This window comes from Phaenicophaeus curvirostris, chromosome 7 (genome assembly GCF_032191515.1).
Source record: "Phaenicophaeus curvirostris isolate KB17595 chromosome 7, BPBGC_Pcur_1.0, whole genome shotgun sequence".
Classification (NCBI taxonomy): Eukaryota; Metazoa; Chordata; class Aves; order Cuculiformes; family Cuculidae; genus Phaenicophaeus; species Phaenicophaeus curvirostris.
The window spans coordinates 6503242-6518303 of NC_091398.1; the positions used below are offsets into that span (position 1 = coordinate 6503242).

At 42.9% G+C, this 15062-nt stretch overlaps 1 protein-coding gene across 1 annotated transcript in view; it reads right to left on the reverse strand.

Moving 5' to 3' along the window:
- The window catches only part of NDUFA10 (NADH:ubiquinone oxidoreductase subunit A10), a 41564-nt gene that overhangs the window by 12231 nt on the left and 14271 nt on the right, over positions 1 to 15062 (reverse strand). The window contains exons 8-9 of the mRNA XM_069860682.1: positions 11913 to 11998; positions 3236 to 3344 (exon numbers count right to left, since the gene is read on the reverse strand). Coding sequence (XP_069716783.1) covers positions 3236 to 3344; positions 11913 to 11998 — 195 coding nt within the window. The remainder of the gene's footprint in view (positions 1 to 3235; positions 3345 to 11912; positions 11999 to 15062) is intronic.

A 15062-nucleotide genomic window follows, 5' to 3' on the forward strand; every position in this document is an offset into this window, starting at 1 on the left:
GATTCCATTAAACAGAACCATTTGTTTTCGTCTTCTCTGCAAACACATCTGTCTAAGTGCTCCAGCTTCACAGGGCACACATGGAGTTTGGAGCACTATCCGTAGGGACTATGCGCGGTTGGAAGAAAGCAGAGATACAGCAGTTGTTAAGAAAAAAATAAAGAGTAGTCAAGTCTTTACTAGTCTGACAGTTCCTAAAATAATGTTGCTTAAGAATGAACATGCTTATCTCCGATCTACAGAACCCGACTAAAAGGTTACTCTTCCCTTGCCAGAAAAGCATCTTTAGAAGTTTACAAATGCCTAAACAGAAAGGCTGAACCCTGCCAGATGACTTTCTGGTGAGAGAAGGAAGCAAAAAGCCACCTCCTCACACGTGAAAAGAATGCTTACAAAAGAAATAGAGGATATACACAAAAAAAGCACATTTCTAGCATATACAGCTATATACGGCTACCTCATTATTTTGTGGAAAGGCACATGTACTAAAATCTTGGGCTCTGAAGAGTGTTTCCTCCTCCTTCTCAGTTGCTACTGACTAATGAATAATTTGAACAAAAACCAGCTTCTGCTTGGAATTTACAAATCCCTGAAAGCCACCATTATTAGACAGCATGAACTGTGTGCATGCGACTGAAAAGCACAGCAGTTCCCTGCCTATTAGTATGATCAAGGATTTATGACTAGTTATAGGATTGCAGAGGAAAAAATCCCCTATGCAAATCGTTGTATTTGTGGTAAACATCATTATACAAACTTTAAAAGCACATTTTTCCCACAAGGAAAAGTTAAAGTTCTGTAATTATACCATAATTAAACCTTTACTTACAAGTCATGTGAGCCTAAAATCTTTATCCGTCTTCAAATGCAGAAGTGGTAGCATAGCTGTAACCATCCCTGCACAGACATGGGCCAAGCAAGGGCTTAGTATTCCCTCTGCTTAAACCCAGCTACCTTGTAGCTGAGATTTGTCTGTCTAGAAGTTCATTTGCTTTTTCTGCCAGCACTGGTTGGTCTCATGCTGCGTTACCTCTGAATATAAGCTTTGTCTTCAAAGAAACTCACACCTTCATTTGCTAAACAAAGTTGGAGGGAAAAACACGATCTTCAAAGTTTCAACACAAAGAACCCAATGCTTAGAACATAAAACAGCCAGCAGGGCTGGCTTTGTGCTTCCCTTTCCAGTAGCTTAGGGGAAGCAGGAAAACTCAGCTTCTTTTGCATTGTGCACCATCCCTAGAGACCTTCCATCACCCCATCCCTGAAGGATTACAAGTGCCTAAGTGTTCAGGAGAGAGAAAGAATAGCTAGTATTGCCTGAATTTAACAGAATGCCTCATGAAATGTACAACTCCTCCTTATTCCAAAGGACATCATTGCTTTCCACTGTACTTTCCTGAATCAGGGCCTAAAAGCATGCCTGCAGAAAGGAGATGATATTCGGCAAGGCTTTTTTTGCACTGACAGTCCTCAGCTTCTGCTGTCAACTAACTGGCATCAAGCAGAGCAATCTAAGAGCACCGCTTTCCCTCCCAGGTATTCATATCCCTACTTCTAAGCATCCTTGCTACATCTGCAAGGCAAGTCACAATTTTTCCTGGAAGCCAGGTAGTATTTGATGAGCCAGGGCATTGTGAGTTCCTCGCCAGCACAAAGGGGAATGTGCTGTTGTACAGCTAGAGAAAAAAAGGCTTTCAGAAGTATTACCCCTGGTTCCCAGCACGCAGTACTGAGGTCACATCTAGCTGTGTGTCAGGCAGCCTCAGTAATTCCCAGCTCCGTGGCAAAGTGACATTTCAGCCAAAAAAACCCTATCATCTCTGGGAAGAAAGGCACCGTCAGTACAGATGGATGTTGCATGCTGGCGACAAGTCATGCAGCAGATCTTTCTGAAATATGTGCTGCACACGCACAGACGTCTCTTGGAGCGAAGGACTCCAAAAATCCTTAGTCTGAGCTTGAAGTTTTGGACTTAAAAATGTGATACCAAGAAGCACAAATTTCTGATAGCAATTTCTTGGACCAGGGAGTTTTCAAACCCATTAGACAACCTCAAGCAGTACAGAGATGCTTTATACTGCTTTAATCTTTAGCTTCAGCCCCTTTTACAACCTGGAGAGACTAAATCTCAAAAAAAAATAAGGCAGAACAGCATGAAGCCAGGAGCCTCTCTACTGCATAGTTAGCTGAGGAGGAACAAATTATTTTGAATATTCACAGGGATTTCTGAACTGAGTATTCCAGAAGAAAACATTGGTAGTTTAGAGTTTCCAAACAAATCCACAAACCTGTACCTTATATTTTAATTTCAGCAAGAGACTGTATCCTATATGGTTTTGACTATGAAAATCATGATTTACAACTTATACAGACCTTCCTGCCTTTGTCTTCCATGACTGCTTGAAAAAAAAAAATCCACACAGTGGCAGAAATTTCAACCCAACTTGAAAATCTAACATCACCTGTAACTTCAGTTTGCTAATCAGTATTAATAGTCATCTGCTCCACAATCTCTCCAATGAGAATTTATAATTCCTGGGCCTTAGGAAAACACCACATGGCGCGAGAGGACCCCATGCCAGCTAAATAACAATAAGTGATAGGGCAAAGTGCTAAGTCCATTGGAAGCCGTTGTCTCCAGAATCAGAAAGGCAAGCAGCTAATTAAAACATTGTGTGGGAGCCTGCATGAGGTATAAGAGAGTGCTGGGCCACAACAGGCTTTGGATGTATGCCCGCAAACAGAAACACACTATTTAAAGCAACAACAGTTTTGAGAAGCAATGTAACATTCGTATCTCCTCAGCCTACTCCAGAAAAACCACCCTCTCCCTCAGTGTTTTATAAGCGGTCGTCTTTATAGAAGTCGCCATGGGTTTCCAATTTTCTTGTTTGACTCAAAGGATTATTTTCGATTCCAGAGGTCAGAGACTAATCAGGGCAGAAGAAACAAAAACAAATGAAAACCACTGATCCTTTAGTCCAAGTCTAAAGATCAACAAAGAAAATCAGCTTACAAAACAAACCATTTGCTTCATTATTTCTCTTGTGGGGAGGCTAGGCTTCAAAAAAGGTGGGGATCTGGGCAAAATCCAAAACATATTCTTAGAACTGGGTATCCCCGTGGGTGAGATGGACACCCAGGCTGTGCACAGGACGCTTGTGAACATACTTGCACTTTGTCAGGGACCACTGCCTGGCTATCGTACAACTGCTCCCCTTCCAGTATTACTTACCGATCGATATTCATAATAGACTTTATCAAATTCAGTGCCTCCAATTGTGATTTCTGGAATGAAGACAGGGATGGCTGTTGGATCCAACACTCCATCTTTTTCTTGCACACTAAGGGGAAAGAAAGAAGAAAAAGGAGCAGTAAGTTCACATCCTGTCCCAAAGACAGCAACATCAGTGCTGAGTTTCACCAACTATTACAGAACTGCTTTTCTGTTAAATAATACTTTCACAGTTTTTGGTTATTTTCTGATTATAATGAATATATAGCAGTTTTCCTTGCACAGTTACAGTGGTTTTGCTTCCCCTGTCCTTGCCTCTAGCTCATTCCTGCTCCAATTTCTTCCCACTTATCGATTCCCCCTGCCACGTTTTTCCTCCCTGGAGATGCTCTGTCATCCCTGGGAGCATTCTCCATAAGGCAGCTTTAGCTTTTTGCTTTCATATACAAGCAAGGTAAAACCAATGGTTTTATTGAATCCTACATACTATCCTGCTATAATCAACTTCGCTTAACTGCCTCCTATTCAATTAGTTTACACAAATGAACCCTCACAAGGTTTGAAGTAAGGGTGTTCTTCCCCAAATTCCCATACTAAATGGATCAATGCTGAGGCAACCACAGGGTTTGGAAGCAGGCAGCACCTCCAGCACTCTGCCTGGCAGGAACTGGGGGAAGGCTGCTGCAGCAGCTGTAGTGACAGATACCAGGATCCACCAAAAATCCGTGCTGCACAGTGCCAGCACTTTCAAATATCCACATTTAAGATGTCTGAGAAACTGCTAGAAAGGCACGTCCTGCACAGGGCTGTTATACACAGAGCAACAGTGCCACCTGTACTTCTATGGGGAAAAATACATCCATTTGCAGTGGCCAGTGACCAAATTTGAAATTCAACACTTCAGACTCTGCAAGTTATGATGTCTTCAGTGAATCACGTTTCTTTGCAAATATTTAGACAAATAAAGCAAATGCCCTGAGCAAAGCAAAGTTAATAATCTTTAAGCAATTTTTTTTTTCCCTAAATCACAAATCTGGGGACCTCGCATCACAACACTGAACAGTTTCAACAAGTAAACTAGCCTGCTAACACATCTGGACACACACCCTGTAAATTATCCTACTGTAGACAAATTAATGAGGAAATCTAGTAAAAGCTGAGATGGCAGAAGGTAAGGACAAATTCCCTTTTACAGAACAGGGACAAACACCAAAGATGTGTCCACTAAACTGCAATGTTACCTCTCTTCACATACGGTATATGTATATTTTGCACACTGGCAGCCAAGAAAATCACCTTTTTCATGAAGAGCACCTTTGCACCTGCTCAGTCTCTCCTCTTGGGGTTCTGCTAAGAGGAATCAGCTCTAATACCACTGCTAATTAACTCAGAATTAAAATAAACCAACTCCAGCAGAAAGCAGCTCTTCAGGTCCCAGCTCTTAATTCCTTAAGTACAATCCATCCTGCAGCTGCACTCATCATCCACACCAACACTATGAGCTTCAATCTGCATGTTCATCATGCAGAGAGCAGATGAGTGGTGGTCAAGACAGCAAGATAAGGAGTTTGATCTGAACAGGATCACCTGCAGGTGATGTTTAAAGATCTTGCTGAACTCAGGCTTAACAGCACAGGCTGTGGAAGATTCACTAATTATTAGTGAATAAACACCTCCATCGGTTCTTCACACAGAAAAAGGAGAGCCTGCTCTCTGTCAAGTAGCAGTAGACACTCAGGACCTTAGAGAAAACAGATAAAACTTGTCTGGGCACATGTGAAGTATAACTCGACACACAAATCGAGTCCAGTAGTCACCGCATTCACAGTTAATCCGTTCTTTCATGAATCTCAGCCGAATGGCAGTTGTAGAGGACAATTCTCAGGCACAAGTTATTTTAAGTTAATGGCCAAGATGGAAAATCTGCTGCTCTTAAAATGTCTTTGCTCATAACCACTGCATAACAAAAAATGCAAACCTAATGCTACCAGTGACAACTTCTCCAGCTTCAGCTCTGCACCTTAAGAAATGGCCTTGAATACCACCTAAAAGTACCACACAGACACCTGGCACAACATTTTTAACCACAAAACTACATTCACTTGCCAGAGCTAATTCACTGCTCAGCAGGAAGCATTTAAAGGCACATTTTATATTTCCTTAGTTTTCTCTCTCCCACATCACGGAATTATCACTATTTATTATTTCCTGGCACTTAAGTCTATTTTCTTGAAGCAGCCTCGCAGAGCGTGCTTTACTTACCCATAAGATTACGTTACATTTCTAATTCAGCTGAAAGCATGAAAGCTTATCATGGTCCTGATACTGTAGGAACATCGAGATTTAGCTCACCCTCACTGCAGAGGTCCATAACCCTATTACCTAGAGCTCCTCCCATTGCTACACAGGAATCACATCCTTAAGTATGTGACAGCAATGGGTAGCTCACTTTTCCTCCGAAAGTTCTTATTAGACACCTACTTCAGGAATTACGTCCAGCACAACACACACGAGCAGGTGCTGAGGAATTGGGACTGACACCTTCCTCCCTCTCTTGAGAGAACAGTCCTCTTTCCCGTACAGGCAGCTTACAGCAAGGCTACACACGTTCTTCAGGGAACATGCAGAAACCTGATGACACATAGTAGCTTGGCTGGTTTTTTTCCACCTATGTATAAAACAAAGTTCCAAGATTGCCTACAACAATCAACATTAGAAAGTTTTATGACCATATTCACTAAAGGTGAGAGGTAGGATAAGGAAATAGATTGTTCGGAAAAAAATAAACCAGTCAATCAAACAAAAAGCCTTGCTTGCATAGCCTGAGCTTTGATTTGTCAAAAACTGATGCTGGCATAGTCACAAAAACTGAAGTGACAATATGCAGTACTAGAAAACCACACTTCCTACCTAAAAGCAGTTTCTAGCCTAAGAGGCTTACAGCCAGCAACATGAAGGCATATCAAATTAAATTCTGCACTTATGCATGAACGTAACTTGAGAAAGAGCAGGTGGACCCTATTGGAAAACAGAAGATTTTACTACACTCCTTAAAACCAGCTTCTCACCAACCAGTTATTGTATTCCAGGTTTGAATCTGAGCGAGTAGGTGGCATTAATTCCTCTGCTATTCACACCCTTACTACCCGGGGCAGGACTCCTCTATCCCTGCCGTGGATGGCTTCAGCTTCCCTGCCTCCTGTGGGTAGGATACAACACGAGCGAACCAGTGAGCATGTGACATGCTCACGATTTTGCCTATGCTCGTGAGAGCAGGTGAAAGGAGCTCCTGACTCACGCCACGAACACAGAGAGCTGTGTGGGAGAGATGGCTCCTGCATGCAGCTCTTACCATCCTGACCTCCTCTGCTCCTGCACACATTCAGCAGGCACACGGGACAGCCGTGGGCTGTGTCACCCCCCAGTCTTTCCGTGCTTATCACTTCTTCCTCGCTCATTTTCTCCAGAATGTAGCAAAGGCAGGACAATGACATACAGCCCCCCTTCTGCCAAAGGGACTCCATTCATTCGGTGAGGCAGAACAAATGTCATGCCCAAGGTGAACCATGGCCACTCCCTTGGTGAACAACAAAAACTCACTGTGAGCACCAAGAAAGAAAAAAGAGCTTTCAAAAAAAAGCAGGTGTGCAGGAGGAGAATGTGCAACAATAGCTATTTGAGTCTCCAAAAAAAATAAAACTGCAAAGACAAAATCATAACAAGCTCTTTCAGTTGAAGCAAGAGTGAAGTAAGGTGCTAAAGGAAGCAGGTGTTAAGAGTGCCAGAAGTTTTATCATGAATGGTTCATGGGATTTTGGCGTCTCCATGACAATAAGCTTCAAAACCAGGTCTAACGTGCCTCTTGCAAGCACTTCTAGTCCTGCTGTTGAACTCAAACACAACGGACAGAGAAGGACGAACACTTCTTCCCATCGCTAAACAAGTTCAATTACATTCTGAAACAGCGCTGCAGGGTCATTCACCCTCATTCACTCCCATGTTTCCTTGTTTCAATGTTTCATTTAACCGGAGCAAAATGTAGAGGAAGGAGCCAAACACTGGGGTTAGCAACAGCTCCAAGAAGCTAAACAAGTGTCAAGAAAATCACCAGTCACTGCACGTACATACAAGGTCATTTGGCGACAACCTCAAAATACATCTGATGTCCTGTCAAATGCAATACTGGAGGATTTTACTACACAGGGCTTCTGACATGCTAATAGTTATTAATGAACAAAATTGCACAGATGAGAGTGGCAGACTATTACACAGCTAGACTGTTACCAAACAGCAACAGGTCCCCTTTTCATAAAGGTAATACAAATGACAACACCTTTCAACCTTTTTTTAAAAATTAAATTAGCAGTGGCTGAAGAAAGGTCAAAATTGGCCAATACAAAAAATGTTCTGCTGTAGCAAATTCTAAAGGAGGTGCAAGGATGACACAGATTTAACATGGACTTCTCTGACGAAACAAGTTCAATGCAACGTTACACAAAATACAGCTCTTCAGTACAAACATGATTCATTTTGCAATGCATGAAGACACTCAGACGATTGCACTGAGAAGGGCAGAGATAAAAACATTCTCAAGAGAGCACAGTGGCAACACAGGAACTCCTTGAGACATTTCAAAAAAGCCAGCAGAATGGTTTATGTCAGACACAGCGCTTGGAGAGGAAGTAAAAATGTGGAGAGCATTTCTCCAGCTTACATCACAGACACATTTTAAATCCTTTACCTCAGCCCCACAATCACATTACTTTCTCCCAGGGCAAGGAATGAGATAAAAGAATCATAGAATCATACCATCATAGAATCACCAGGTTGGAAGAGACCCACCGGATCATCGAGTCCAACCATTCCCACCAATCTCTAAACCATGCCCCTCAGTACCTCATCCACCCGTGCCTTAAACACCTCCAGGGAAGGCGAGTCAACCACCTCCCTGGGCAGCCTGTTCCAGTGCCCAATGACCCTTTCTGTGAAAAATTTTTTCCTTATGTCCAGCCTGAGCCTCCCCTGGTGGAGCTTGAGGCCATTCCCCCTCGTCCTGTCCCCTGTCACTTGGGAGAAGAGGCCAGCACCCTCCTCTCCACAACCTCCCTTCACATAGTTGTAGAGAGCAATAAGGTCTCCCCTCAGCCTCCTCTTCTCTAGGCTAAACAACCACACCTCCCTCAGCCGTTCCTTGTAAGACTTGTTCTCCAGCCCCTTCAACAGCTTTGTCGCTCTTCTCTGGACTCATTCCAGAGCCTCAACATCCTTCTTGTGGTGAGGGGCCCAGAACTGAACACAGGATTCAAGGAGCGGTCTCACCAGTGCCGAGTACAGAGGGAGAAGAACCTCCCTGGACCAGCTGGCCACACCATTTCTGATACAAGCCAAGATGCCACTGGCCTTCTTGGCCACCTGGGCCACTGCTGGCTCATGTTCAGTTGCTGTCGACCAACAATCCCAGGCCCTTCTCCTCCAGGTAGCTTTCCAGCCAGGCTTCTCCCAGCCTGTAGCTGCACAGGGTTGTTGTGCCCCAAGTGCAGGACCTGGCATTTGGCTTTGTTAAACCTCATCCCATTGGTCTCTGCCCAGCAGTCCAGCCTGTTTAGATCCCTTTGCAGGTATCATTATGCAACTGATTTTATACTGGTGTTGCTCACTGGCTTGATTAGCTTCCTTATTTGCATTGTCAAAGCAGTCTGAGGTCCTGCTGGGGTTTGCGTGCATTAGGCCCTATACACGGGCAATGGAAAAGTTCTCCTCAGCCCTGCCCATTGATCCCCTGCCCAGACAAACTGAAGGTGTAAAGGAAAAACTGCGCCAAACCAGCAATAGAGCAGGATTACAACCTCAACACCCCGTCTCCCACTGTGGTACCCAGCCAGAGTGTGCTGCCCTCTGAAAGCATAGGATCGGAGACAGCCCAAGCCAGAAGAATGGGGCTGTGCAAAGTGCTGGGAGGTCAGCAAAGGAAGCAATTGCAGGTGGAAAAATAAATACCTCCTGCAGCCTTGCAGAAACACCCACGAGAGGGCAGCACCTACCAGCATACGACACAGGCACCCATCAAGAGTGCCCGAAACAATTCTCTCTACAAGACAAAAAAAAAAATCAGTGTAGGCATGGGAACACCTGCAAAGCTGCAGAAGGCTGGGTACTACAAGCTCTCTTCTACTTGAAAATTGGAAAAGGTGAAGAAAACATCAGCTTTACATTCATGAGCAAGCACCTGAGTTTGGTATTTGATGCTCCAGGATGCAATTCCAACACTGAAGCCATGCAAGAGACTCCCTGCAGTCCTTGTTCGGTCCTTACATGTTTGCCCTCTGTCTGGCACTGGGCCTGACGTGTTCATGGGTGAAGACAGCACAAGCTGTGACAGGAGACTCGCACCTGTCCTGCTCTTCTGGAGTTAACATAAGAAAAGACTATGTCCAAACTTCCACGTTTCTATGAAGTTACCAACATGATCTTCCCAGGCTGGCCAACAATTGCCCATCGTTTTCTCATCCAGCTGAGCGTGAGCACAGAATTGGCACAGGAACGGGTGTTACACATTTTATCACACCCTAATACCAAGCACCAAATGAAGATAAAAAGCAGACGCAAAGCACATACACCATCCATCCGAACACAAACACTATGTTGACAATGCCGTTCTGAAGGCAACAGGAAACAGCAAAACCCAAACCATAAGCACATTTAAACTAGCAGTTTGCTCCACTGCAAGATCCTAACAGCCTCCCAGTCAAGCAGAAGAAATTATCTTGCACCAGCTATAATGACAAGAGCTTTGTACAGGAGTCCCTCTCACCCTCCCCTCAGGGTTCAAGGACAAATTCAGTCCTTAATGTAATTTATTCCCTTCTACAGCTGCGAAGAACTTTCACACAATCTCTTAACACACTGCTATTTATTTGTAAGCTTTCCCTTAACTCCCTCCTACACTCTGCAATTAATAATCCTTTCTTAATGCCTGTACTAGTGTGACACTGTAGGAAAACAAGCGACTTAACTGCATTTTCTCTTTCAAAGGAAATCTGATTTTGACAGTTAGACAGGCTCTAAGTCATCATACGCTACACTTTAATCACTACACGAAGAAAACTCTTATGAGGTAAAGGGCACCTGAATCATGATATGTTTCTCTTAGATGCCACCCAACATTGCTCTTCTGTGATCCATCTTCAGCCCTTGATAGAAGGGTCGTAGAAAAGGAATGCTAACTCTAATTTTGAGAGACATATAGAGTAACAGCACAGAAAACTAAAAAGCAAAGAATATCAGAAGCCTGCAAAAAAAGTTTAGCTTACTCCTCCGATGCCTGCCACGTTAAAGACAAATTAAGAGGCAGACACTCAATTCTTAAAAAAATCCTTGTGTTTCTATTAACCTGTGAGATAACCTGAAATTAATGACACAAATGTAGCTCTTAAATTTTCTTTTACAAATGTGGTAACCCTTCTGCACATGATACCTGCACATTCAGTCTAAAGATGAAATTTTAACATTATGGGAAACCTGTTTCACTTCAGTGCAAGGTTATCCCTATTGATAGTCTGCCAAGTGTAAATATATTGTGTATATGGAGCTATCCAGGAACATTTTGTTCAGCAGCACGCCTTCAGAGTAGCACTCCTGACACTTTATCTGTAACACAGGGATAAAAGGTCTGATATCACTTCCTTACATACACATCAGTGGTTTAGTTTAGCATCTGCTGGAGTTTGGAAGGCTACCTCTCCTGCCAGCCTTGCTCTAGGAACACCTGCAGCCCCACCAGTAGCACTCCACAGCAGAGCTGGAGGACAGATAATCATAGAGTACTTGCAATGAATTATAACCAAATTTGATTCCATTCCAGCATGGAATTTTCTACTGAGTCTGATCTCTACATATCCAACTAGACAAACAAGGATCTTAAACATTAGAAGACCACAAAAAACCCCACCCTTAAGCTGCTGTACTTTATAATCCTCCTGGTTATTACAGAGAGTGAACAGAACTGTGATACTTCACACTGAATTATGATTAAAGCTTCTACATAGGATTATTTACTAGGAGTCAGGGAAAGGAGTTAAAAATGACTTATTGAACAGTCACTCAAGTTCGCTCGATTCCTTTCCCCCCCTCTAACTCTGTTCAGCCAGCTTCTTGACCGCTGGAAAGATTTAAAAATCAGACAACATAAGAAATCAGACTAGTTTTAGAAAATCTGAACAGCACCACACACAAAACTTGCTACAAGGTCCCTCAAGGATGTCATGCTGCCAGGGCAGCAGAGAAACCACCATGCCAAGGGCATAACTGGTCTGTTTTAAAATGAAATGCTTTTCTGTGATCATCCAGGAACAGAAGAGCTCAGAAAATGATATTCTTAAAAGTAAGAACCACAGGTCACAGCACTTGGGAAATGCCTGGAGAGTTCTTGTGTTTCATTAATGGAATGGGATCTATTTGTCTGGAGTCTCTTGTCTAATCAATTAGTAGCAGCAAAATGCCACACCATATTACAGTGTCAAGAACCTCTATTAGAAAAGCTTGCTATCACTGCTGACTTCTGACAGAAAAACAAGTCAGAGGACAAATATAAACACACCTTTAAAAATTCGAGGCTTTAACCATTTCCCTGAGATCTGGTGCCAAGTAATGTTCAGTTACTGGAAGACATCTTACTTACTAAAGTCTCAAATGATGCAAAGAAACGTCATCCTGCTCCAGCCATGGCCCCTTGTCAAACTTCAGGTACTCAATGTCTTCGATTACCTGGAATCGGAAGATAAAAATCACATTGAGACGTGGTCTGATCAAAACATCCAAAATCCATGTAGACATCCCCCCAAATCAATGAAATAATGTAAGCATATTATTAAATGTTTTTATTTACTTATTAGACAAGTCACCCTGGCAAAAGGCTAATACTCTATTAGCAATGCAGATGTTTAGGGCTAACATTATCTCCTAGTCATATCTCCGAGGTCGTGGCCTGGCCATAAGCACTGGGCAGACACGTGGGGGCCAGCTCTAAGGTTTCCAGTGCTTTGAGCCTTGGTGGCAGGGAATAAATGGGCTGAGATGTGCCTTGTTTCCAAGCTCTTACCTGATCGAAGATACTTCCTCACCCTGCTATTTGGGCTAAAACGAAGCAAAAAGGTACAACCTAAACTCTAAGGCAGAATGAGGAAAAAAGTGGAAATAACTCTAAATTTAACACCCTTTTGTTGCAAAAAACTATCGTGCTATTGGTATAGTTTCAAGGCGGCTCAGTAGCACAGTAATAGAGACAGGCTGAAGAGCAACACTACTAACGCTGTGGGAACTGCTTCCCTTGCTGTGGGTCACATCACAGACACTGAGGTACATTCCAGGCTGAAAAACTCAAAGACACATGAAACAGCCGCAATGACAGAAGCCCAAAGGCTCATGGCTTCATCAGTCATCATGACCTACCCATGCGTGCAAGCACCCTGAGCAGAAAGGTAAAACTCGCAGCTCAGCACCCAGAAACATTCAAAGAATTAACACCAGCTCAGCAAATCATTCCTCCAGCACTGCTAAATTTATCAATCCCATATTTGAGCTTCAGTTACAGCCCGGCTCTATCACAAAACACAGACTGTTGCTGGTCCACTGGGTAATTGCTTAACACGAGCCTGAGGGTGTCACACATGACTGACTGGATCTGAAGGAAACCTGACCTAGTGCGAGAAAGATGCACTTAAGGTGCACAATGAGGTGGATATAATCCCTTGAAGCAACTTGGAAGGAGTAGATTGTTACAGGTCCAAACATCGCTCTTCAGAGGCCTTTTCCAGAGGAAAACGATAAAGTCATGAGATCAAGACTGAAATCCTGATGACACATTGTCAATCCACTGACAACAAGTAAGCAGATGCCAGTAAAATGTGAGTGAAAATAATATATGAAAAATGCTTCTTTACTGTACATTAAATCCACTATAATTATACCCTGCAATCACAGCAGACACTAAATCCCATCCACTTAAAAGGCAACAAAAAAAATTGTATTATAAAGTAGTTTTGAATATAAAGGCCCATTCTATTACCAGTATTATGTTGTTATGGTAAGAAATAATGACTTAGTGATATGGCTGCATCATCATCTTCCTTGAGGCATTTATATTTCTTAAAATACTAATTTAGTTGACAAAAACTTAAAAAGAACAGCTGACATGACACCACCAGAGCATATTTAAAACCTTGAGCAAGTCTAGATGCTCTTTAACCACTTTTGATCTCTTACAAAGAGGCAAAGTTGGCAAGCCAGGTACTGTAACTGAGAGCACAGGAAATCTATTTTTCACATAAAGAAAAACACCAAGGGCAAACCCAGCTGTTCATGGAAAAAATATTTCTATCTTCAAAAACACTACAGAAAATGACACCACAGACATTTAGAAGAGCTTTCAAAATCGTGTTTAGAAACTGCTTCTTCCGACCAAGCTGCTGTAACGTAACTCCCCAAGATAAGCATTCAAAGATGTAACGAGAGGGAAAGCTGTACAATAAGCTAGTTCAAATATCCATTATTTGGTTTATGTAATTAGAAGCTGAACTTCCTCTATACTTCCCATTCACTATGCAAAAGCAATTAGTGCTCCAATCCACAGCAAAGCTTTGGAAACTCCCTGCTATGGCTGATGACAGGGCTAAGAGTTGCTAACAACAGGGCTCAGAATATAGAATCATAGAATGACCTGATTTGGAGAGGATCCACAAGGATTATTGAGTTCAACTCCTGTCCCTCCACAGGACAAACCCAACATTCACACTGTGTCTGTGTGTCTTGGGGTGTTGTCCAAAGACTTCGGGAATATTGTCAGGCTTGACACCGTGACTGCTGCCCTGAGGAGCTGTTCCAGTGCTCCACTACCCTCTGGGTGAAGAGCCTTTCCTAATGTCCAACCTAACCCTCCTCTGGCACATCTTCCTGCCATTCCTTCCAGTCTTAAATACGTTTGAAGGGAAAAATAAATCTCTATTCAAATTAGTTTCGCACACTCCTTACAGTATGAGAAGAGACCAGTTAACAACAGTATCAGCCTCCCAACCAGGCAAGAGCAGCAGTTTCTTAATTCATGAGGAATAGCTTTCAACCCTATAACTGAAATGGGCCCACTACAAGCCTGCCTAGAATTGCAAAAAGATTGTTGTTTCTTCCAGCAGAGAATAGCAGCTACAGAGAAAAGTTAATAATGGAGAAGCAAAAGTTTCCTATTATTGCGCTAGTAACACTCCATGAGCACGAGTGTTTGCTGAAAAATGGCAAATGCATTTCACCTACTCCCAAAAATAACACAGGGGAGTAGGAGGAAACAGTGGTCTTACGTTAACCCTGTCGCATAAGAGAAGTTCATTTACAGCACCTTATCTGGCTTGGTCCAGGGCCAACATGACTGGCAAAAGCATTTGGAGAAAAAAAGTGCTCTTTAGATACCACATACTAGTTCATACAGATGAATAACCCAGGGTTGCAAAGGAAAGGGACTTATAACAGCTCTGGTTATCCAGCTGTTTGCTACAACCGAATAACGACTGGCTTTTAGAAAACAGCTTTTTGTCACACAGGAACCTATGTATACACCTTGCTCATAAGAAGCTGCACAACAGCAAAAGCCAGAGACAGGCCTTAAACTGGCAAAGTCTAAGCTGAATGCTGCGCGTGACTTACCTCTTGATTAATGCCATTGGCTCCCAAATTGAGATAAGCCAAGCGTTGCCCATGCAACCAGCCACTTCGAACAGGGATGCTGACTGAACAGCCAAATGCTGTGCAGCCAAGCACAGATTCAGTAAATGCCGTTTCTAGT